At 39.5% G+C, this 27,177-nt stretch overlaps 1 protein-coding gene across 1 annotated transcript in view; it reads left to right on the forward strand.

Moving 5' to 3' along the window:
* The window catches only part of LOC140738144 (sodium channel protein 1 brain-like), a 138,336-nt gene that overhangs the window by 37,531 nt on the left and 73,628 nt on the right, over nt 1–27,177 (forward strand). Inside the window, exons 6-8 of the mRNA XM_073065287.1 lie at nt 4,855–5,022; nt 19,638–19,893; nt 20,878–21,050. Coding sequence (XP_072921388.1) covers nt 4,855–5,022; nt 19,638–19,893; nt 20,878–21,050 — 597 coding nt within the window. The remainder of the gene's footprint in view (nt 1–4,854; nt 5,023–19,637; nt 19,894–20,877; nt 21,051–27,177) is intronic.

A 27,177-nucleotide genomic window follows, 5' to 3' on the forward strand; every position in this document is an offset into this window, starting at 1 on the left:
ATGCTGTTGGCAAGGTGAGCTCTGGTGCTTTGTGCTTTATTCCTCTCAGACATGTTATCAGATAGGTGCTCGCTGTATCAATGTTGAGCCAGAAAGGCTGGAAAACTGGAATTCCTGAGTATTCACTCGTTTCCCATGTCAAAGGCATTTGTTATTGATTCACGGAATGTTTCTGCCCCATTAAGACCTTGGATGAATCATCAAATTCAAACTGAAATATGGAATATCTGGATCCTATCCAAATTGTTCTTGTTCTGGTGGACTTCTTCTGGAATTATAACAGAAATTCACTATAATAACAAAGGATTATTGGAAAATTGATGTTTTCAAACTGTTCATCATTCTGGATATTTTATTTGAACCTTACTGTGTCCTTACCTACTATCCATGTGAGCATCTATCATCAGATGTCATTGGTTAGTGAAAAGCAGCAGACCCCGAAATCAGGGGTTCTCAACCAGAAGTCTATGTACCCCTCAGTTAATGGTAAGGCTCCATGGCATAAAAAGGTATGGAACTCCTGCTTATTTATTTCCTCCACCAAGGATAGCAACCATTTACTCATTTCAGCAAAACAGAATCAAGCAAGTGCCCTAACTGGCCTCTCTGCTGCTGCCCCAGAGCAGGGTATTCACCAAGAAACCAATTAAGCAGTGGAGTAATTTTTCTTGGTCAGCCAGGCACATATATTTGTGATTGTTATATGCTACCTGTTGCAGCACATCTATGCCCCATGAACTGATTCAAAACAGTGCTTGGTTGACAAATGCTAAAATATAGTGTTTGTGGGGATAGAGCTAACATTTACCAAGTGAGCAGCTCAGCAGTAAATGCCCCATAAATGCCTGACCAATGCAGCTCCAACTCAGATTGACCTGATGCCAAACAGAGAAAAAAAATTACAGTCCTTGTTGGAAGTGTATGCCTCTGCTTCAATCATCAGAACTCCACTAGAATACTGATAATTTGCCAGATTTTCTTCAGAGAAATAACGCAGTGTCAATTGCTTTTGTAATAACATGTATCATGTGACAAACTCCTATAGATATGTAGCGGAGAGTATACTAACTGGCTGTATCAGAGCCTGGTATGGAAACATCATTTCCCTTGAACAGAAAATCCTACAAAAAGTAGTGGATATATCCCAGTCCATCACGGATAAAGCCCTCCCCAACATTGAGCACATCTACATAGAGCATCCATCATCAGGGACCCCCACCACCCAGGTCATGCTCTCTTCTCGCTGCTACTATTAGGAAGAATGTACAGGAGCTTCAGGACTTACACCACCAGGTTCAGGAACAGTTATTACCCATCACCCATCAGGCTCTTGAACCAGAGGGGATAACTTCACTCAACATCACTTGCCCCATCACTGAACTGTTCGCACAACCAATGAACCCACTTTCAAGGACTCTTCATTTCATGTTCTTGATATTTATTTCTCATTTATATATTTTATTATATTTGCATAACAGGTTGTCCACCCGGTTGGATGTGATCTTTCATTGACCCTATTACTGTGTTCAGTTCTGGTCACCTCACTACAGGAAGGATGAAAAGGAGATTTACAAGGATGTTGCCTGGATTGGAGAGCGTGCCTTATAAGAATAGGTTGAATGAACTTGATCTTTTCTTCTTGGAGTGACGGAGAATGAGAGGTGACCTGATAGAGGTGTATAAGCTGATGAGAGGCATTGATCTTGTGGATAGCCAGAGGCTTTCCCCCAGGGCTGAAATGACTAACATGAAGGGGTATCGTTTTCAGTTGCTTGGAAGTAGGTACAAGGGAGATGTCAGGGATAGGTTTTTTGTGTAGAGAATGGTGGATGTATGGCTTGCACTGCCAGCAACAGTGGTAGAAGACGATACAATAGGGTCTTTTAAGAGATTTTTAGATAGGTACATGGAGCTTAGAGAAATAGAGGGTTATAAAGCGGTAGGGTAATTCTAGGCAGTTTCTGGAGTTGGATACATGGTTGACACAACATTGTGGGCCGAAGGGCCTGTAATGTGCAGTAGATTTCTATGATTCTATGATTATGATTATTAGATTTATTGAGTAAGCATGCAAGAAAACAAATCTCAGGGTTGTAAATGGTGACATATATGTACTGCGATAATATATTTACTTTGAACTTTACATTTTGGAGATCAGCAATCCAGATAGAACTCTCAGCTTTTAATTTGAAGATTTGCTCCATCATCTTAGCCCAGGCTGCAGCAGTCTGGACTGACTGGCATTCACACAACAGCGAGGGCACTGACAGAGCAGCAATAGTAGGAATATGAGTACAGCCATCCTGAGAAAACAGCTTTGTACACCACACACCTCATGCCATTTCCTTGTGTGGTGCTTCAGCAATCCTGATAATCTGTTGGTACTCAAGAGACCCTTTTGAAGTGAGGCATGAGTGAACTTCAATGGAGAGAAACTGATCTTGGGTAACATTATCTGAGCTCGCACTACAGCGCTCAGAATATCTCTGCAAATTTCTTACAGTTAATATAGTTTGCGACGTCAGCCATGAGACTACACCAACAAACACAAAATGCTGGTGGAACACAGCAGGCCTGGCAGCATCTATAAGGAGAAGCACTGTCGACGTTTTGGGCCGAGACCCTTCGTCAGGACTGACGTGCTGTGTTCCACCAGCATTTTGTGTGTGTTGTTTGAATTTCCAGCATCTACAGATTTCCTCGTGTTTGCTCATGAGATTACATCAATGTGTTTGGTTCCATAGGTGATCTGATGAAGTTGACCAACCATTCAGCCTTGGAAACAACTGACTTAAAGCTTTGCTAGCTTGGATCCTTTTATCCTCACGCTATGTGTGTGGAAAATAGGCAGCATAAGTACCAGGCTCAAGGACAGCTTCAATCTCACTATTTTTAATTGACCTCTTGGATGTTCTTGACTTCCAATCATGATCCTTGCATTTCACGTGGTCTGTACACACTAGCTGTGTGGTGAAAAAGACACAACAGCACCTCTTTTGCCTCAGATGGTTGAGAAAATTTGGTATGGGCCCCAAAATCCTAAAAACTTTCCACAGGGGCACAATTGAGAGCACCTTGACTGGCTGCATCACTGCCTGGTATGGGAACTGTACCTCCCTTAATGGCAGGATTCTGCAGAGAGTGGCGCAGATGTCCCAGCACATCTGTAGTGAACTTCCCATGATTCAGGACATTTACAAAGACAGGTGTGTAAAAAGTCACCCCAACCACAATCTATTCCAGCTGCTATCATCCGGGAAGCGGTACCACAACATAAAAGCCAGGACCAACAGGCTCCGGGACAGCTTCTTCCACCAGGCCATCAGACTGATTAACTCATGCTGATTTGAGTGTATTTCTATGTTACATTGACCGTTGTATTTATTATAAATTACTATGCACATTGCATATTTAGACGGAGATGTAACATAAAGAATTTCACTCCTCCCGTATGCGAAGGATGTAAGAAATAAAGTCAATTCTATTCAATTCAGTTGTCACCTACCTACACTGCGCTTTCTCTGTAACCTGGATGTGGGAGTAGAAGGGTGGGTTGGCAAGTTTGCAGATGACACAAAGGTTGGTGATGTTGTGGACAGTGTTGAGGATTGTCAAAGATTGCAGAGAGACATCGATAGGATGCAGAAGTGGGCTGAGAAGTGGCAGATGGAGTTCAACCCGGAGAAGTGTGAGGTGGTACACTTTGGAAGGACAAACTCCAAGGCAGAGTACAAAGTAAATGGCAGGATACTTGGTAGTGTGGAGGAGCAGAGGGATCTGGGGGTACATGTCCACAGATCCCTGAAAGTTGCCTCACAGGTAGATAGGGTAGTTAAGAAAGCTTATGGAGTGTTAGCTTTCATAAGTTGAGGAATAGAGTTTAAGTGTCGCGGGGTAATGATGCCACTCTATAAAACTCTGGTTAGGCCACACTTGGAGTACAGTTCTGGTCGCCTCACTATAGGAAGGATGTGGAAGCATTGGAAAGGGTATAGAGGAAATTTAACAGGATGCTGCCTGGTTTAGAGAGTATGCATTATGATCAGAGATTAAGGGGACTAGGGCTTTACTCTTTGGAGTGAAGGAGGATGAGAGGAGACATGATAGAGGTATACAAGATATTAAGAGGAATAGATAGAGTGGACAGCAAGTGCCTCTTCCCCAGGGCACCACTGCCCAGTGCAAGAGGACATGGCCTTAAGGTAAGGGGAGGAAAGCTCAAGGGGGATATTAGAGGAAGGTTTTTTCACTCAGAGAGTGGTTGGTGCGTGGAACTCAGGTTGGAGCCTGAGTCAGTGGTGGAGGCAGATACACTAGTGAAATTTAAGGGACTACTAGACAGGTGTATGGAGGAATTTAAGGTGGGGGTTATATGGAAGACAGGGTTTAAGTGTCAGCACAACATTGTGGGCCAAAGGGCATGTACGGTGCTGTATTGTTCTATGTTCTATGACATATCATTTCCAAACGTTCAGCAGAATCTGTTTATCGTAGTTTCCCAATTTGCTTTCTATGCCTGCAAGATCTGTGGACACAACAAAGGAGATGATCAATAGATTAAAAATACAAAAGAGAAATAACATTTTGAGCACGTAGTCACCCCAGTTTTGATAAAGAATATTTAAAAATCCTTAGAAATGTCACTTCTTCTTATGAACACAGTAAGATAAGGACGTAATGCGTATTGCTTTTTGCAGACCGCCCCCCCCCCCACCCCACCATTGTACACAGAAAGGTTATAAACATCCAACTTGGAGAACTTATTTCATCGGTAAAATTGGAAAATAATATTATCAACTGTCACTTCTTCCAAAATTTGAATGTGTCATATTTGTTGTTTTCTTTTAAACACAGCTAAGAGTTTTTAAATTGGCAAAGAATTGGAAAACGCTAAATACATTAATTAACATCATATTCAAATCATTGAAAGAGATGGGAAATCTGACACTTATCGTCATCATAGTCATTTATATATTCACTGTAATAGGAATGCAGCTTGTTGGGCACGATTATGAAAATAAAGTAAGTATATTACAAAGTCTTAATTCTTCTGTATGTTTTTGAACAAGGTTTGTTTCTGATTGTATATCTATTTCATTGCTATGTGCTACAAATTAATTAAAGATTTTATAAAGATACAGTTTTAAAACATGCAATGGTGGGTTTTGCTGCTCTGTGTATCCTGAAGGGTGTTGCTAAGCTGGGCTGGTCATGCACCCTCAAGTGAACATCTCACAGTGTCCTGTGTTGTCAGCATCTAAATAGATTCACCTAGTGAAGGGCTTAGTTAAGTGTTTGTGGTGAACTACATATACCTGTCTGGACACGCCCCCCCCCCCCCCCCCCCGCTGACTGCTCCTGTGGCTCCTCCCACGGACCCCGGTATAAAGGCGATTGGAGGCACAGCCCCGGCCTCAGTCTCCAGGATGTAGTGTGGTGGTTGATTGCTGCTTGTTCTTTCTTCCAGCCAATAAAAGCCTACATCTTGCCTCACGTCTCTGAGAGTTATTGATGGTGCATCAGTGTTAGAGGAGGTAAAGCTCAGAGCAGTTCAGAAGAGCTTTGATATCAGGGCTTAGAAAGTTAACTTTTGAAGTCACTTGGATTTACTGCATAAATTTGTCACTCTATCACAGGTACTAGCCTCCGTAGTATCCAAAACATCTTCAAGGAGCAGTGCTTTAGCAGGTGGATCATTAAGGATCCCTACCACCCAGGAAATGCCCTCTTCTCATTGTTGCCATCAGGAAAGAGGTACAGAAGCCTAAAGGCACACACTCAGTGATTCAGGAACAGCTTCTTCCCCTCTGCCATCTGATTTTTAGATGGACTTTGAACCCATGAACTCTATCTCACTATGTTTTTTTAACTTATGTTTTTTGCATTACTTATATATTTATCATGTATTTCATTGTAGTGCTGCTGTAAAGTTAACCAATCTCATGACTTATCCCAGTGATATTAAATCTGATTCTGATATTTATATTAATTTAATTTGAATTTATTTTAATTTAAAAGCCTGAAGGATGACATTACACTTGCAGTGGTGTCACTTGGCTGAGATGATTGGCCTCTGACAACAATATCCATCTTCTTTTCTGTGAGTTATGATTTGCACCACTGGAAAGGTGGTACAAAAGACATCACCCTTTGAGTTCTCTAGATCGATTTTATTAGGTACCCCTGATACAATGTTATTCAATTACTGCCTTGATGAAAAGGGTAATCACTCTCACCTCACTCTGAAATTCAGCTCTTTGGCCCCAATTGGACCTACCTGTATCACTGCTAGATGTTTCTTCATCAGCCATACCACTCATCCACCATCCCTCTACTTGTCCCTTGCACTTTGTGCAAAGAAAATTATGTAACATTGGTTCAGTAATGACCCTGGGTCTAGGACCTCAATCAAAATGATCATTAGCATGTCATGTAAACACCATACAATAATATACAACAAAGAACACTTGACAATTTCTATCCCCTTGTGTCAGTTTATCCCCATTTTGTTTGGTTCACTTCTTTTGTCATTGCATGCAATTCCACAAGAGTTCTTTGAGATCATGGCATTCCTTATGTCTTAACTTAAACAGCACCAATAGGATATCAGGTTGCAGAAAAGCTGATAATAAATTAGAAACTGTAGAAAAAAAAATAAAATGATCATACCATTATCATATGTCAATGATTCATACTAGTTCTGTTACTCATGGGAAGCAAACAATTTTGAAAGTAGAGACATCTCATAATATTTAGAGGATTTTCAAAACAGCATCCCACTAATAATCCAAAAGTGTAATTTCAGATCATTCATAGTGTTTTTTTCTTTTTTAAAAAAAGGTACATTTATAACCTTGAGTTTACTCTTACTATATGAGCAATGCATACAGACAATTGAAAATTTCCTTCTGACAAGGCCTTAAGCATTAGGGTGGGCCAGCACATTGGGGCACATGGTACCTGAAGTCAAAAAGAATCCAAAACTAGCTTGGTGATAGGAGGCAGAGGGTATTAGTGGAAGGTTGTTTTCCTGACTGGAATTTTGTAACCAGTCATACTGTGAATGTTAGTGCCGGGACCTTTGTGGTTAGTCATATATATGAATGTCCTGAATAAGGATGTCCATGGTCTGATAAGTAAGTTAACTGACAAAATAAATTGTTGTAATTGTAGGTAGAAAAGGTTTTGGGGACATACAGAGGGATATAGATCAGCTGAAAAGTTGGGTGGAATAGTAGCAGATGAAATTTAATCTTGACAAATGTGATGTGATGCATGTTGGGTCATCTAAGTAGATGGGGTCATGAAGAAAGTGTTTAGTTTGCTTGCCTTCATAGATAGGAGTATTGAGTATAAAAGTTGGACATCATGTTGCAGCTGTTTCAAGATATTGGTTGGATCACATCTGGAAAACTACATGCATTTCTCGTCATCACATTATAGAAAGGGTGTGTAGGATTATGAAAAGTGGAAAAGAGATTCAGCAAGATTTGCCTGGAATGGAGAGCTTTAGTTACAAAGAGATATTGCAAAAGGCTGGGATGGTTCTCAATGGAATGCAGGATGTAGAATGACATTATAGAGGTCAATAAAATTATATGGGGTATAGATGGAGAGAATCCTTTCCAAAGGGGAGAAGAGTCTAAAATTCAAGCAAGTAGGTTCAAGTAGAGAGGAAAAATATTTAAAAGAGATTTGAGTGACAAGTTTTTCCACAGAGAATAGTGGGAATATAGAACAAGCTGTCATAGAGATGGTGGGGGAAGGGGGCATGTGTTAGATCAAAACACAGTGCTTAAACATTATTTTGATGGATACATGCATGGGAAAGTAATACAAGGATATGGGCCAAATGCAGGAAAATATGATTTATTTAGATGGGCATCTTAGTCGTTGTGGATGAGTTGAGCCAAATGATATGGTTCTGTGCTATTTGGCTTTATGATTCAGTTGTAAAAGGAGTGTTTACACAATTTAATCATGCTAATATAACTATAACATGGAAAGCATAGTTGCAAATATGATAATTGTCTATCCACTTGTACTGCCAAGAATAATTCCCATAACAATAAAAGTTGTTAACAAAACATACAATGGAAAACAACAATGCCTTTTTTTATTTTCCAAAGGTTCATGTGTCATATTTTTAGATTCAGTAGACTATTATATAACCTTTATGGAACAAGATGAATATTTCACCTGTCCCTGCTCACCATTTTTCACTCATCAAATCTTTTTTATGTGATATTATGTTATGTTACAGGAGGCATTTGCTGGAAATAGAATACCAAGATGGAATTTCAGAGGCTTTTACAATTCCTTTATAATGGTGTTTCGAATTTTATGTGGAGAGTGGATAGAACCATTATATGATTGTATGCGTTGTTCAAAGATCTACTTCTGTCTCCCGCTGTTCCTGCTGACATATATAGCCGGAAATTTTCTGGTAAGTGCAGACTATACATGCCTTCAGCTGGCATCAAGGTGTTAGTTTGTTACTATGATATTCTAAATGTCTTAGTACCTATAAAAAGAATGTGAAGTATGTTAAAAAAAATAATTCAATGTAGGTTATTTGCTTTCAGTTTGGTAAAATAACCACAGCCAACTGTGGATCAAATTTTTAAATGCAAATCCATTACTAGTATCCTTACCATTCTTCAGCATTCATTAAGAGATCTGTTGATATTCATTCGTATTTAAAGCAGTGATTTCTATTGCGTTGGATTTGAAATGTAAATATAATAATGAGTCTATTTTGGCTCATTGTCTTGTGGAGTCTTGGTTCAAAGAAAAGAATGAAATTTCGATGGGCATTATATTATAGAAAACATGTTCATTAGCATTTTGCAAAGCATAAAGAGATTCAATCTAACTTATAAGACAAAAATTACCATAATATTTCTATGGCCAGGGCCAGGCAGGGAGGTGAAAAATGGTGGGTAGGGGTGGCATTGCTAATCATGGATAATATAACAGCTGCAGAAAAGGAGGACATCATGGAGGGAACACTTACTGAGTCAATGTGGTTGAAAGTCAAATACAGAAAGCGTCTGACTTCATGTACACTGAGTAACTAGAGTGAGGGTAGGACCAATCAGGGATAAAAGAGGAAGCATGTGCCTAGAGTCAGAGGAGGTAGGGAGGTCCTTAATATTTACTTTGCTTCAGTACTCACCAGTGAGAGGAACTAAGGCAAATGTAAGATCAGCGTAGAACAGGCTATTGTTCTGGAACATGTTGAGGTTAAGAAAGATGAATTGTGGAACATAGAACATAGAACAATACAGCACAGTACAGGCCCTTCGGCCCACAATGTTGTGCCAACACTTAAATGCTGCCTCCCATATAAACCTCCACCTTAAATTCCTCCGTATACCTGTCTAATAGTCTCTTAAATTTCACTAGTGTATCTGCCTCCACCACTAACTCAGGCAGTACATTCCACACACCAACCACTCTCTGGGTAAAAACCTTCCTCTAATATCCCCCTTGAACTTTCCACCCCTTACCTTAAAGCCATGTCCTCTTGTCTTGAGCAGTGGTCCCCTGCGGAAGAGGTGCTGGAGTTGTTGGATCTTTTGAAAAATGTAGGATAGATAAGTCCCCAAACAGGATATACTCCAGGTTACAATGGGAAGCTAGGGAAGCTATAGGAAGCTGCGTTGTTGGTGATAATCTTTGCAGCCTTACCAGCCACAGGAGTAGTATTAGAAGATTGGAGAGTGGCAAATGTTATTCCTTTGTTCAGGAAAGTCAAAAAAGATAATTCTGGGAATTGTAGACTCGTAAGTCTTAAATCATTGGTGGGCAAACTATTGGAGAGGATACTCTGAGATGGGATTTATGAGGATTTGGAGAAGCATAGTCTGATTAGGTTTAGTCAATGTAGCTTTGTTGTAATGGAAGGTGACATTCATCAAGATCCTTACATTTATCAAGGTCCCTCTCACTGGTGAATACTGAAGCAAAGTATTCACTAAGAACCTCCCCTACTTCATCTACTCCATGCATGTTTTTTTTTCTTTTATCCCTGGATGGTCCTAGCCTCATTTTAGTCATCCTCCTGAAACTATATTTCCCTATTTCTGAGCTCCAACCATTTTGCAATGAAGGATCAATATGCCATTTGCCATTCAAGCTGCTTGCTGGACCTGCCTATTACCAGTTTCCAACCTGTACACCAGAACACCTAGATCCACTCATTTTGCTCATCTGCAGTCTTTTTTCCATTAAGAGTATTGCTTGCCTTAAGGTTTGAAATGCCTAACTTCACAATTACCCATATTGGGGTCCATTTGCCAAGCTTTTGCTCACTCATTCTATTTAACTTTATCTATTTGCAGAGTTCAAATGTCTACAACTTAAATGTAAATGTCTTGCACCATACAAGATGTAGTGGGAGTAAATTCTTATCATTCCTTATAATTCATTAACCTTAACCCATAACTTTGCTAGGTGTATACCTTCTGGGAACCAGTCATTTGGTAACTGCCTCATCCCTTCCAACCACCTATCCCCAAAGTTCTTTAGTACCTCAACTTAAAGTTCAATCATTAAGTTTGTGCTGGTTTTGTTTAGTGTTTTGCCATCTTCCCTTTAGAACACAGAACATACCCCAATATAGGCTCTTTGGCCCATGATGATATGCCAAGTTTTTACGTACTCCAGGATCAATTTAACCCTTCCTCCCACAGGGCCCTCCATTTTTCTTTCATCCACGTGCCTACCTAAGAGTCTCTGACAATACCTCATCGTCTTCATATTCTTTTATAGGTTTCTCTGTATATTGGTTAGTCTCAGCTTCCTAAGAATTAAGGAATCTTTTCACTAAACTCAATATCTGGGTTAGGTTTCCGGAATGTACAATATATCAATCAATAATAGAACAAAATAATCTCTATTAACTTTCAGCTATTGAAGATATGAAAAAAATTAATTTACAAGTTGATCAATTAATCAAGAAATAGTAACATCATTGTTATGTAATTACAACTGTAAGTTCTCTATTTAGCCCTTTGAAAGCAATATCTAGCAATTTTCTTGCTTTTAGTCGGCTTTTGCTGAATGGGAGGACATCACTGAGACTTCAAACTATTAATCTGAATGACTCCTGCCCCTTACCTGTCTCCGCAAAAAATTGCTAATTTTCTCTGATCCAAATATCATTCAATTCAGCCAAAAAAGTCATCCTAAACATAGGAGAGTTAGTAACACCTTGTATAAAAAACAGAATTCCTCCCTCACATGAACTGAATATTGGCCTGAATTGGCTTCAGGACAAGGTTCTGATTTCTAATGACTAATGACTGAATTTATTAACAAAACTAAAACACCTTAATTCTAACACAGCCTCCTTGAGTTAAATATTACCTAGTTGACTGCACATTCCTTTAATGATTGCCATGCATCACTCACTTTATGAAAACATGACCATTCATTACTCTGACAAACGGGACCACACAGAATATAAAGGATATAATTGCCATTGACATGCTTGTTGACCATATACTGGTATAATTTGAAGTTCTATGACCACAAGGTCATTCCAAACAGTTTGAAGCCAATGCACTTTTAAAGTGCATTACTGTATGTGGGAAATATAGGGCCATAAGACAAAGGAGCAGAATTGGGCCATTCAGCCCATAGAGTCTACTCCACCATTCTATCGTTGCTGATTTATTAACCCCCTCAACTCCATTCACCTGCCTTCCCCATAATCATCAATCCCCATACTAAACAAGAAACTATCAGCCTCCGCTTTACATATACCCAGTGACTTGGCATTCACAGCCATCTGTGACAATGAATTCCGCAGATTCACCACCCTCAGACTAAAGGAATTCTTCCACATCTCTGTTCTAAAGAGGCATTCCTTGTATCTGAGACTGTGCCCCCAGTCCTAAATTCCCCCACTATAAGAAACATCTCCACATCCGCTCTAACTTGGTGTTGGGTCTGAATGTTTAACTCTTGGATTAGATATTTTTAATTGTCATTTTCTTTTTAGTTTAACAATTAATTATCTGTTTGTATTTTATATAATTACTTATAGACAAGTAGCTGCTTACAATGATTCCTAGTGGCTATAGTATGCAAATAACAGTATAATATGCCTTTAGTGGTTATACAAACTATAATTCTGAAATGCTCTGGAAACTTCTTTGTACTGCATTAAGTGCATAAGTACTTTCTAATTGCTTTATTCTATCTAGTGATTTGAATGGAATTTTCCTTACCTCTATGGGTATAAAATAGCTAAACACAAAGCGGTGCTATCTTAATCTTCTTGAATCTCAGCTTTCCCTGTCACTGTCTGTTCAGTTTTCTTCTGTTCTATCAACTAATAATAAAACAATCATGAAGTAAGTTTTGTACCTCATTCCTGACTTCCAAAAGAACCTTGGATTAAAACACCAGAATCTTATCAAGTGGCATTGCTGGCAACAGGATGTTCCAGAGTTTAGAATTTATAAACATTTGAAGACAAGTACTGGAGTTTCTAGCCTGCAACAAAAGGGTAAGAACTTCCTCTGTTCATCTGTTGTCTGCGAGATAAAAGTTCCAGCTTTGAATGCCAGATGGAAATCAGGATTGAGGACTACTGCATTTCTATTTAAGAAGAAAAACAACTGTGGAAGTATTGGTTGCAATCTATTTGGTCCTGACCTGTTCGGTTACAATCTAGGGTCACATGGCGATCTATTTTGGTACCTGTTGAAATAGTGGTTGTACAATCTATTTGGTTGCGATCAGTTTGGTCACTGGATCAATCTATGGTTGTTGGATCAACCAATGCAGTTGCTAGATCAATCTATTTGCTGTTTGGTTACAATCTGTTAGTATTTCAGGGTCACGCTTAAACTGATAGAAGTATCTATAAATTAAGATCGAATCAATGACCAACATAGTGAAATATACAAAGAACTTTGTGTACTGTACCAGCAGTTATGGTCGAAATAGTAATAAAAAGTGACTTGACTTGACTTGAATAAAACATCTCGGTTGGATAAAATCAATGAAAAAGTCCAGACAAAATATACCAACAGTGTTGATTTTATTATGATGCAGAAAATGCCTAAGCAAAAGAAAATGGCTGCTACTGATTTAGATATAAGACTGTGTGGTCGGTTTGATTGAATCTGTGAATGATTGAAAGTTAACAAGGCAAATAAAGTCTTTTACTAATTGATAGAAACACAAAATTTATGATAAACTACAAAAACAGCATGATGGAGACAGTGAAGAATCTAAAGAGAACATCTTTGCATGCATTAACCAAATGAGCAAAAGAACAACAGGGTAATTCAATTAACATGCAATGTACGGAGTTTCTAAACAAACAGAAACAATATAAGGAAGTGCAGCCATGAATTCGAGCTGGCAGTCATGCTAGTGACGCTTCCAGTGACATTGCTAATGCTAATACTGCTGACGATCTGCCCAGGGATACAACGACTTCTGAACCTCCACCTGAGGAATTACAACTCACGTCAAGCAGTCTCACTCTACAGCACCACCATTCAAACTCTGGAGAACTCAAGTATACTACGTCAGACAGTCAGCTGGGACAGCAACAACACCTGAAGTTCAAGGAATTACAGGATGGACATGACATGGACTCTACAGCAGGCCTCTAGAAACATTAAGTGAGGATGACAGCGATGAAACACTAAGATTAACAGCTTGCTCCAATAAAGACCAAGGGAGTGAAGACACACAGGACTGAAGATAAGACCACTGTTAATCAATGTATTGACAAGCTACCTGCAGCAGATCCATCAACTATTGCTCAACCACAAAACAATCTGCTGAAGGACAGTAAGTGCTCAGATGACCCTGTGATTCTAAATGAAGAACAACTGGAAGGTTATCAAACTTTAAAGGTGCCATTGTGTACTGAATCTGCATTAGTAATCCCCTATACAGGTAGACTATTTACACTATGTTAACGAGAAACATGACTGCACAATGTCAGTCCTAACTCAAGAACATGGAGACCAATAGCATCTTCTTGTTTATTACTTTGCCAAAGATCTGATTCTGTACAAGAATGGTTCCTCAACAATTGCGAGAGGAATTTGAATAGCAGTTGTTTCTGAAACTGAAACGCTGGCATTAGGAAACCTGGTTCCCGGTACCTCTATGCAATAGGCAGAACAAAAAGCTTTGATTGAAGTTGCAGGTTGTCAGAAGGAAGATCAGCTAATATCTCTGTGGTTTTTTAATATGCTTTTGAAGATGGTCATGATTTTGGAAACATGTGGAGACAAAGAGGATTTCTGTAGAAAACCAAATCAAGAATGGCCAGCTTGTACAAGTAGTAATGGATGTCATACAACTGCCATCAGAAGTTATCATATTAAACTGTAAAAGCCACTCCAAAATGAAATTACAAAAGGGGCAGCACCGGAAGGGGTAGAAGAAGTACAGGGAACGTTTACAATGAATCCGATGACTGGAGTTATGGAAACAAGTTGAATTCTGTGTCACAGACAAACATACAAGATTATCTGGTACAGCAAATACACTCTCTAAAACACATTGTGGTGAACTACATTTACCTGTCTGGACACCCCCCCCCCCCCCACCCCGCTGACTGCTCCTGTGGCTCCTCCCACGGACCCTGGCATAAAGGCAATTGGAGCCTGAGCCCTGGTCTCAGTCTCCAGGATGTAGTATGGTGGTCAATTGCTGCTTGTTCTTTCTTCCAGCCAATAAAAGCCTATATCTCACTTCACGTCTCGGAGAGTTATTGATGGTGCATCACACATTGAAGTGCAAAAGATGATCAACAGATTATCCCAATGGTGGTGGAATCCAAAGTTCAGGGCACAAGCTCAACAAATGTTTAAAAGAAGCAAAATATGCCATAACTCAAATCCTGGAGCAGCGGAAAAGCTACCACAATTAAGTGTTCCTGTCCCACTTGGTCCATTTTTACACTACAAGTATACTGTATTACTTTGCTAAAGTGTCAGAGATACTCAGATATGCTGGTAACAGTGGACAAGATTTCAAGATGGGTGAAAAATTTTCCAGCAAGGAAAGCCATTCCCACACACACACAGCAAAAACTATCAACGAGGACCAAATTCCTAGATAAGGATTGTCATATCACATCAACTTTGATAAAGGAAAACACTTCACTGGGACTATTTTTCAGGAATTATGTCGACTGATGAACACTGAATAGTCTTTTCATTGTCCATATCACACAGAGTCATCAGGACAAGACAAATGAATGAATGGTATCATCAAACTATGGCTGACTAAGTATCATGAGGAAGACGTTCCATGTCCTATGGTTCTTCCTCTGGTCTAGTGTAGTATCAAAACAAGAAAATTAAATTAAGACCATTTGAGGTGATAACAGGTATGTCACTGCTGGGAGCCGTTGATCTTGCAGAGGCTGATATACACATTATGACAGTTTAGTTAACTATTGTGTGAAACTAACTCAAGCTGCCCACTCTGCTTCTCAGCAGATTTCTGCCGCTTGGTAAGAACCAACAGAAGGAGGTTCTTCCCAAGCGGGTGAGTCCTGATTAAAAAGACACAAAAGGAACCATTGGTAGCTGGATAGAAAGTCCCCTTTCAAATACTGTTAATTACTAACTCAGCTGTGAAAATAGAAGGAAAAAGTAAGTGGACACACACCTAGCACCGCAAGTGAACTAAATGCTGTGGATAACATGCTGGTATCCTCTTGGTCACAGTGCTGGGCTACAGTGAGCCAGAAGACTTAGAGCAAGTCGACAACTACTGGACATTATAACGTTTATTTGAATAATATTGTTGTTATCTTTTTGCCAATTTTCCATACTCATAATGTGCCAGTTGAAATGACTTTTCATGTATTATTGATGATATGGAAAATATTACAATTCAACAAAGCTCCTGTCAAGTAATAAGAAATGGTCTAAGTTCATGGAACAATACTGTACACACTTTTATGTGGAAATGGAGACTACATAGCTCTTCCACATAATTGGTTAAGATCTGGTTACCTAAGGCATGTTTTTCTTGCCGTGAGATGATCACACAACTTGCCTTTACCTCCCAGTAGGGAAGTAAACAAGACATTTCAGAAGGAGATTTCTTTGCATCAATTTTATTCCCATTTTAGAGAGTCATAGAGTCATAGAAAGCTACAGCACAGAAACAGGCCCTTCAGCCCATCTAGTCTGTGCCAAACCATTTAAACAGCCTAGTCCTATCGACAGCCCTCCATACCCCTCCCCATCCATGTACATATTCAAACTTCTCTTAAAAATTGAAATTGAATTCGCACTCACCACTTTCTAGCAACTCGTTCCTCACTCTCACCACCCTCTGAGTGAAGCAGGTTCCCCTCAGGTTCCTATTAAACATTTCACCTTTCATCCTTAACCCATGACCTCTAGTTGTAGTCTCAGGGAATATGGTGTTGCAAGGAGAATAAGAGATTAAAAATGCTGCTGCAGACTTAGAAATAGTAAGCAATGACATTGCTGAAAACGAGTAACAGTAATAGTTGCCATGCATAAGATGGTTCTTCAAAATCATACATATGACATTAGATTTTCTGTTAGCAGCTAAGAGAGGGAACATGTGCAGCTATGAGCAATTATAAGTACTTTCTAATTGGTTTATTATCTATAGATGTGAATGGAATTTTCCTTATCTCTATGGATATGAAATAACTAAACACAATGCAGCATCATCTCCATTTTTGTGTCTCCGCTTTCCCTATCACTGTTCAGTGTTCTTCTGTTCTAAAAATGCTTACTAAAACAACCATGAAGCAACAAGTTTTGTGCCTCGTTCCTGACTTCTAAGAGAATCTTAGATTAATACACCAGAATCCATAGTGGCTTTTCAATATTCAATAGATTTCAAAGAGATCCGCACTGTTCTTCTAAACTCCAGCAAGCACACGACCAGCACAATCAAATGCTCCTCATACATCAAACCTTTCACTCTGAGATTACTCTCATGAACCTACTCTGGGCCTTCTCCAATGTCAGCCCATCCTTTCTGAGGTAAGCAGCCAAAAACTGCTCACAATACTCCAAGTGCAGTCTGACAAATGCCTTATAAAATCTCAGCATTATGTCCTTGCTTTTATATTGCCTCTCAAAATGAATGCTAATAATTGCATTTGCCTTCCTCACCCTCAACTCAAACTGTAAGTTAACATTTAGGCAATCCTGTAAGATGACTCCCAAGTCCCCTTACACCTCTGATTTCTGAATTTACTCCCTGTTTAGATAAAATCTACGGCTTTATTCCTTCCACCAAAATGCATGACCATACACTTCCATCTTCCACCTCTTTGCCTATTTTCCTAACCTGTATAAATCCTTCTGCAGACTCCCTGCTTCCTCAACACTACCTGCCCATCCATCTATCTTTGTACCATCCACAAATTTGGTCACAAAGCCATCAATTCCATCATCCAAATCATCAATATATAACATGAAAAGAAGTGGTCTCAATGCTGACCCCTGCAGAACACCACGAGTCACTAACAACCAACCAGAATAGACCCTTTTAATTCCCTTTCTTTATCTCCTGCCAGTCCGCCAAAATTCTGTCCATGGTAGTATGTTTCATGTAATACAATTGGCTCTTATCTTGCTTAGCAGCCTCACGAGCAGCACCTTGTCAAAGGCTTTCTGAAAATCCAAGTAAACAACTTGTTATTTCCTCAAACAATTCCAACAGATTTGTCAGGCAAGGTTTTCCCTGAAGGACATGCCCCCGATACCCCAAAACTTCATCCTTATTAATGGAACTCCAACATCTTACTAAGTCAGACCGACAGGCGAATTATTTCCTGTCATTTGCAAACCACCCCCCCCCCCACCCCCGACACCACATTTAAAGAGAGTAGTGACATTTACAATTTTCCAGTCCTCCGGAAGCATTCCAGAATCTAGTGATTGGAGCCAGCTTTATCAAACATTATTGTGACAATTATCATTTGTGGTCTGTTGAATCTGGATTCAGTGTCAGGCCCAGTGCCAGGCATATCAACTCTGCTGCTCTTTGAAATAGTGCCATGAGATCTTATAAGTTAAATAGACTGATTAAGACTAAAGTACATCAGTTTTCCAGACAATCTACAGATGGCACTGCCTACTTTGCCTCAAGTTGTTAGCATTGATTTTTATATTCTAACTTCTGACATGGGAATTAAGCCCAGAACAACTGTCCCCGAGTCAAACATGCGACCAACTAAGCCAGGAAGGAAAATTAGATTCAGTCGATGCCATAAAATAAGTGTTCACACTTTGAAATTGCCTTCAAGTGCATCTACAGTAAACAATATCCAGATAAGCTTGGGCAAATTAAGGATGCATTGGGATCTTGAGTAACACACATACATAATACAGGACAAACTCAGTGGGTCAAGCAGCGTCTATGGAAAGGAATGAAGAGTCAACATTTTGGGCTGAGAGCCTTCATCAGGACTGATCAAGCATGTAGAAATCTTAGACCATAAGTCATAAGGCATATGAGGTTGACCTGAGCGTATCCTTCAGCTGGATACTGGCCCACACAGTGTACCAAGCCAAGTACTGAAGATCTGTACTAAGCAACTGGCTGGAGTATTGACTGACATTTTTAACCTTGCACTTCGACAGTCTGAGGTACCCACCTGCTTCAAGCAGGCTTCAATTATACCAGTGTCCAAGAAAAATGTGGTAACCTGCCTCAATGACTATCATCCAGCAGCATTTACAGAGGTTGATGATGAATAATATCAACTCCTGCCTGAGGGGCAACTTAGATCCGATGCAATTTGTCTTCCATCACGATGGGACAACAGCATTTTATTGGCTCTTCACTCAACCATGGAACATCAGGACAGTGAAGATTCATACATCAAGATGTTCTTCATTGACCACAGCTCTGTATTTAACCGCAGAGAGTATACTGACTGGTTATATCACAGCCTGGTACAGAAGTATCAATACCCTTAAACAGAAAAACCTGCAAAAAAGTAGCAGATATAGCCCGGTCCATCACAGGTAAAGGCTTCCCGCTATTGTGTACATCTACAAGGAGCTTTGTCACAGGAAAGCGGCATGCATGATCAAGGACCCCCACCATCCAGGCCATGCTCTCTTCTCGTTGCTGCCACCTGGATGGAGGTACAAGAGCCTTAGGTCCCACACCACCAGGTTTTGAAACAGTTATTACTTCTCAACCACCATAACTTCACTCACCCATCACTGAATTGATTCCACAATCTATGGACTTACTTTCAAGGGCACTACAAATCATGTTCTCAATATTTACTATGCATTTATTTATTTATTTGTTTGTTTGTTTGTTTTATCTTTACTGTACTTGCACAATTTGCTGTCTTTTGCTCATTAGCTGCTAGTCCATCTTTGCCATTTTCATTGATTCTATTGTGTTTCTTAGTATCTACTGTGAATGCCCTCAAAAAAATGAATCACAGGTTTAGTATATGGTGACATATATGTAGTTATATATATATATATTCACTTTGAACTTTGTACTTTGAATTAGGCCTTTCAGCCATCTTGCCCAAATCATTAGCAAGTCATAATTGTGAATTAATGGTGTTATCCATTTAACTGCAAATAATAATTTTAAACTTACTCTGTGCTAACCTGCAGGTGTTAAACTTGTTCTTGGCTCTTCTCCTCAATTTCTTTTCTGGAGATACACTAACTGCAAACACAAAAGAAGATAAGGGATCGCCATATAAAGATTATATCAAGAACTTCCTATTTCTGCTAGCAAGTCGAAAAACAAATAAACCATTTTTGGGTAAAGTACAACCAGAAGAGCAAAACAATACCTCAGAAGCAGATAATGTTCATCCTTCCAATGAAGGGCCTTTAGCAAACTGCAACGTGGAACACAATATAAGTAAGGATACCTTCCTTTTATCACAAATCAAATTCCATTCTTTTTTAAATTTTTAATCATTTTCATGGTCCAGCAGGAGATTTGCAAATCTACATTCAGTGTTTTTATTTATTATACAAGCAGTTAAAATAATAATTGAGTGAATTAATTAATAACTTATTTATTCCATATATATTCCTTTTCAATCTAACCAAAATATTATATCATTTCTAATATAAAATAGCAGAAGAATTTCTCACAATTACAATCAATATGGTCCATTTCACACTTAGTAAAGTACTGACTGGTTTTGATGGTAGTTTTGAGAATTGTATAATAGTAGTTTATATCAAAAAACATGAAATTTAACAATTCATAGAATAAAAGAATGATAAGGGACAGAAAATGAATAATAGAAGGCTGAAATAAAGATTTCTGTACCTATCAACTTCAACCTTTGTCCAATCTTTATTCCTTGTTGCTGGGATGCGTTGAAGGTTCTACTTGATGCCGCCCAATGGTAACGTTGCAGAGGCTGAGGACTTATTAAATGAGAACCCCAGATACAATAAACCACGCATTTTTCCATGCTACAAAGTGCATGCAATATGTGTACCATTATTAATGATTATTTTGCACATATTATTCCAGTGCAGGTACAATATTATTAGAAATCTTTTGTAGAACTAAGAAATCACATGCAAGTTAAACCTTATTTAGAGATACAATCACTTCTTTTTGCATTAGACTTCTACTCCATTCTGTGAGTACACTTCCAGTGGTGACAGTAATAGAGGATGATTAGAACAAGAACAAATGCAATGTTAGTTTAAAGTGAAAGAATTCTTCTTAGATTAAATAAGACAAAGTAGTCATTTGTTAAAGTGTGGCTTGTCAAATTCAGCTCGTGCTATGCATATGTTTGACCTAATGATGCTCTGCAAACATAAAATAAGATCCTGCTTTCTGACGGCATCACTTGAAACTATTTGTTCCCTCTTATAGACATCCAAAAGGAAACAACATTGTCAAGTATTGTTGAACCAACAGCAATGGAAACATTGTCCCACAGTGGTGTACTCCCTACACCAGACAAAAACGAAGTGCTGACTGTCAGTGCACTGTGTGATCCAGTTGTTGGTGGGCGGAAGTATGAAAATGGATCAGCAGTCTTGATGGTATGGAAATTACTTTATATAGACTTAGCTCTTAGTCTCATAGTTAGTGGAAACAAATTGTCATCATGGCTGCTTCCCAAATGAACAAGTCATAGAGAAAAACTCTCTCCATTTATGTGGTTAGCCATAAGCTTTATCTCAGATAGCAAGGATGGGATCATTTTCATGGTTAGAGCAAATCTGTAAGGATATTTCAATGCCAGGCCTTTTGGAATCAAAGATATAAATAAACTATAGAATCTTCGGCTTCCTCCAGGCAGAAAATAATTAATCCCCTTCATGATACCTTCATTCTTGGAAAAGTTTCAAGCCTTTTGAAAATATTTAAAGAGACTCAGCTGGCATGTGTTTAGCTGAGGCTTTCAATGATAGAATGTTAAGGGTTGCCCCAGGGCAATCTTTAACATGCAAGCTCATAGTCCTGACCTCTCCTCGTGTAGTAAGAATGGAAGACCTGCCTAGTGTCCCTGTCATATGACTAGAAAATAGCTGGAAAACCATCAGGATGGGATCCTTGCAGAATTAGGTACTATACAAATTTCTTGCTCACAAAAAAATCTGTCCTTCATCTACACAGAAACTTCAAAGTTATTTGTATTTTATATGTATTTTAAGCATATTAAACAGTCTCCTGAAATATTGACTTAAATTCGTGCAGAATTGTATTAGAAATATCCCAAAATGCTTCAATTCGGTGAATTGCTTTGAAGTTAACATTACATAAATATAGTAGATGTGGTAGATGTCATAATTGTGACGAATTTGTATTTGGTCACCCCAGTCCATCAGTGGTAATTGTGCACTGTAGGGGCAGTTGTGCATTGCTTGACTTCCAAAATTGTTTCCACTGAATGCAATGCTCTTTCCCTGGACGAAGTCTTCTCCCAAGTCGCAGTTCTTTTGCAGACTACATCAGGTTTTCTTCCAGGTATTCCTTGTATTTTGCTGTACTCATTTTAACCTCTACCTCCACAAGCCTTTCAGGATGAACAAACCCAGTTCAAGCCAGATGCAAAAGCTGCTAAGTTGCTTCCAAAACTACAGTGCCTATGAAAAGTATTCATCTGCCTTGGAAGTCCTCATATTTTATTGTTTTATAACATTAAATCACAGTGGATTTAATTTAGCTTTTTTGACACTGATCAACAGAAAAATATTTTTTGTATCAAAGTGAAAACAGACCTCTACAAAGATCTAAATTAATTATAAATATAAAACACAAAATAATTTATTGCATAAGTATTCACCCCCTTCAAGTCAATATTTAGTAGATATACCTTTGGTAGCAAGTACAGCCTTGAGTCTGTGTGGATAGATCTCTTTCAGCTTTGCATATCTGGTCACTGCAATTTTTCCCCATTCTGCTTTACAAAACTGCTCAAGCTCTGTCAGATTGCATGAGGATCATGAGTGAACAGCCCTTTTCAATCAAGCCCCAAACTCTCAAGTGGATTGAGGTCTGGTCTCTGACTTGGTCCCTCCAGTATATTAACTTTCTTGCTTTTAAGCCATTGCAGTGCAGCTTTGGCTTTATGCTTGGGGTGATTGTATTGTTGGAAAACAAATCTTGTCCCAAGTTGCAATTCTCTTACAGACTGCATCAGGTTTTCCTCCAGGTTTCCCTGTATTTTGATGCTTTCCTTCACAAGCCTTCCAGGGCCTGCTGCAGTGAACCATCCCCACAGCATGATGCAGCCACTACCATGATTGTATGTGCAGTCTCTCCCATCTCAGCCACTGAAGCTTGTAACTCCTCCAGAGCTGTTATAAGTCTCTTGGTGGCCTCCCTCAATTGTCCCCTCCTTGCATGGTCACTCAGTTTTTGAGGACAGCAGGCTCTAGGCAACTTTACAGCTGTGCCATATTCTTTCCATTCTTTGATAATTGACTTAACTATACAAATTATATTCAGTGACTTGGAAACTTTTTGTATCCATCTCCAGTCTTGTGCTTTTCAGTTACCCTTTTGCAGAGTTCCTTGGACAGTTCTTTTGTCTTCATGATGTCATTTTCCCAGGCTACTGAGTCATCAGCTGTTGGACCTTCCAGATACAGGTGTACTTTTACTACCATCAATTGAAACACTGTGACGCACACAGGTCTCCAAAAACATATATCCATTTATCTAATTATGTGACTTCTAAAACCAACTGCCTGTACCAGTGATGATTTGGTGTATCATATTGATGAGAGGGAATACTTTTGCAATCAATTGTATTGTGCTTTGTAATTAACTTAGATCACTTTGTAGAGATCTGATTCACTTTGACACAAAAGAGTCTTTTTTCTGTAGATCAGTGTCAACAAAAAACAAATTAAACCCACTGTGATTCAATATTGTAAAACTATAAAACATGATTCCCATGCGGGTGGGAGGAGGGGTCAATACTTTTTATAGGCACTGTATAAGACACGAGAGCGGAATTAGGCCATTCGGCTATTGGGTCTGCTCTGACATTTGATCATGGTTGATTCATTTCCACTCTCTACCCCACTCTTCTGTTTTGTCCATATAGCCTTTGACATCCTTATTAATCAAGAAGCTATCAAACCCTGCTTTAAATATATACCCAATGTCTTGTCCTCCACAGCTGTCTGTGGCAATGAATTCCACCGATACACCAACCCCCTAGCTCAAGAAACTTACTTTACCTTACTCGTCATAATATCTCACTCATTTTTCCACAAGTTGCTGACTCATGGAGATTCCACTGAAAATTCTCAGCCTTGGTTTCAAAGTCCTCCGTAGTTTTGAACCACTTGAAGGATAAATCCTCCAGTCCTATTTTTCACCCAAGACTTCCACACTGCAGCATTTCAACCCTTGGTTATTTCAAGGCTCAGTCCTTCAGCTGCCATTACTCTGGAAATTCCTTCCTAAGTTAATTGCTTCCACTTCTTTCCTCCTTTAAGATGTTACTTCAACCAACCTTTTGAGCACCTGCCCCAATAACACTATACTATTCAGATCTTACTAATGGCCTCTATGAGGATCTTTTCCACATTGTCACAGGTTGGAATTAAGATTAGATCATCAAAATCATCATGTACTTCAAAACATACAGTGAAAAGCTTTGCTCGCATCAACAACTAACACAGTCCAAGTGTGACGTGCTTATCCTGCCATACAACTCTTGGGTTGCCCTTTGTTGCATTCCCATCAATTAGGTTCATTATCTGAGAATTAGGAGTCATCCAGGAATGGGATACAGGCTTGCAATCTGTGCTGCAGATATACCCAACAATTCATCACAAGCTGTGTAAAGTAGCAAAGAACAGGCAGCAACATCAATCATGTAAACCATATATGTCAAACTCAAGGCCCGCGGGCCAAATCCGGCCCGCGGTGGAGTTATCTTTGGCCCGCGAGATAATATCTAATTACTATTAAAGCTGGCCCCAGTAATCGAAGCGCCTATGGCGTATGATATGGCTAATGCTGAGTTTATTCAGGTACCAGGTTTTCAGGGTTTTTAGTGTTTATTCGGCAGTCTTGCTCAGCAGTCTTCTTCATAAGAAACGGAATTTGTAAAGTGAAACACTTTGTAGTTATAGCAGAGACTGAGACACATGAGAACAGGCTGAAAAAACGGAGGCAACGAAAGCTGCGTTCACACGCGTCCGACTGATCCGGCCCACATGAAGCTGCATTTTGCTCAATCCGGCCCGTGACCTAAAATGAGTTTGACACCCCTGACAACATTACAGATGAATTGCGAATTACAGCTTTCACTGAAACACTGAGGCAAAGACAGGACCTAGTAGCTGAGTGGTGCAGGATTTCAGAGCTATAGGGTTGATAAAAGTGGAGTAAGGAGGGGTGGGTTGTGATAGTGATCAAGGAGGATACCATGGCAAAACTTAGAGAGGGTATTCCTGGGGGAACATTCAGTGAGGCTGAAGAGGTAGAACTTCTTAATAAGAATGGTGCGATCACTTCAATGAGATAGGGTCCCCAACAGTCAGCAGGAATTAGAGGAGCAAAATGTAGCAGTATCGCAGATTAGTATAATAACAACAGAGATGTAATAGTTGGGGATTCTACCTTCCCTGTTATTGACTGGAACTGCCAGACAACTAAGGCAATATTTAAATGGATATGCTAGGGATGGGGCTACACTTGACCTCCTCTGTGCAAGTGACTGACATATTAATAAGGGAGCGCTTTGGGACCAGTGATCATAATTCCATTAGTTTTGAAATAATTATGGAATAATTTAGGAATAGAATTGAAGCCCTAAATTTGGGCAACGTAAATTTAATGGCATTAGACAGGTTGATTGTGAAAGGCTATTAGTAGGTAAAGAGACATCTGGTAGTGGGCTGCTCTTTTAAACACGAAAGGTTAAGTTCAGAACCAACATGTTCCTGTCAGAGTGAAGGACACGTCTGGTGGGATTAGGGCATCTGGTTGATGAGGGATATTAGAGTTCTTGTCAAACTAAAGAAAAATGCATATGTCAGATATAGGCATCTGGGAGCAAGTGTATCCCTTGAAGAGTATAAGAAATGTGGGAATATAGTTACGATGGAAATCTGGTGGGAAAAAAGAGGACATGATACATTTGAGTATCAATTTCTCCAACTTCCAGTAATTTTCCCCCACTCCCTTCCCTCTTCTTCAATACCCCACTCTGACCCCTCCCGTTACCTCTTCTCTTCTCTTCACCTGCTTATCACCTCCGCCCTGGTGCCCCTCTTCCTTCTCTTTCTCCCGTGGACTAGCAAGGCTTTTGCCAAGGTCCCACAGGATAGGCTGGTCTGAAGGTTAGATCATATGAGATCCAGTGGGAGCTGACAGGATGCATACAAAATTGTCTTGCTTGAAGGAGTCAGAGAGTGGTAGATGAGGGTTGCTTCTCAGATTGTAGGCTTGTGACCTCAGGGATCAGTGCCGAGTCCCCTGAGTTTGTCATGTATATCAGTGATTGGATAAGTACGGAGGTGACATGATTAGTAAGTTTGCGGGTGACACTTAAATTCATGATGTAGTGGCCAATGACGAAGGTTGTCTAAGGTTACAACCGGAATGAGATCAACTGGGGAAGTGGGGAAATGAATGGAATTTAAGTTAGACAAGTGGACAGGGAAGTATTTTGGGAAATTAAACTGGGACAGAATATACACAGTGAACGGCCGGACCCATTGGAGTACTGGAAAATAGTGGGGCTAAGGAGTCCAAGTACATAGTTCCCTGGAAATAATCTCGCAGGGTGGTGAAGAGGTGTACATCATGCTTGCTTTGAATAGTTGGGGTACAGTGTACCGGAGCTTGGACATTGTGTAGAAGACACTGGTGAGACTTCACTTGGAGTATTGGGTGCTGTTCTGCTCATGATGCTATAGGAACAATGCATTTAAGTTAGGGAGGGTGCTGAGAAGATCCACAGGGATTTTACTGGTTTGGGAAGGCTTAGGTTATATGGAGAGACTGCATAGACTGAGTCTGATAGGTGACCTTATAGAGGTTTATAAAATCATGAGGTGTATAGATAAGATAGATTAGCACAGTCTTTTTTTCTCAAAGTAGGGGAATCTAAATCTAGAGAGCATTATATTAAGGTGAGTGAGGAAAGTTTTAAACTGAGGCAATTTTTTTTTTTACACAGAGGATGGTGTATATCCAGCCAGAGGAAGAGATAGAAGCAGTTACAATTACAACATTTAATAGACATCTGGCCAGTGACATGGATAGGAAAGGATTTAAGGGATATGGCATGGCATGCTGCATAATTCTGACAACAAAGCAGTAATTTTCTTCCTTCCATTGCTTTAATACCAAGGGATATTTAAATATAAAGGTAACTAGACCAGTAGAGGAAAAGTTCCAATAAATTTTGAAAATGATCATTGCACAGTATATGATATGATAAACTGGGGACAGGAAGTCAGATATGGTGAACTTATTAAGAATATACAAGTTGCCATGTGTGAACCAGATTTTAAGTTAGATCCAAAATATCAGACATTCCTTGATGCTGAGATCATGCATGAAACTTATTTTTGAAAGCACATGAAAACGATAGGAGTAATCTTATTTGCATAGGATTGGTCATGAAGGGGGCAATAGGTCTTCAAAGGCCTCTGTGGACAACTAAATGTCTCAGACTTCTCCAGGTTCACAAGC

Source organism: Hemitrygon akajei, chromosome 13, assembly GCF_048418815.1.
Source record: "Hemitrygon akajei chromosome 13, sHemAka1.3, whole genome shotgun sequence".
NCBI lineage: Eukaryota > Metazoa > Chordata > Chondrichthyes > Myliobatiformes > Dasyatidae > Hemitrygon > Hemitrygon akajei.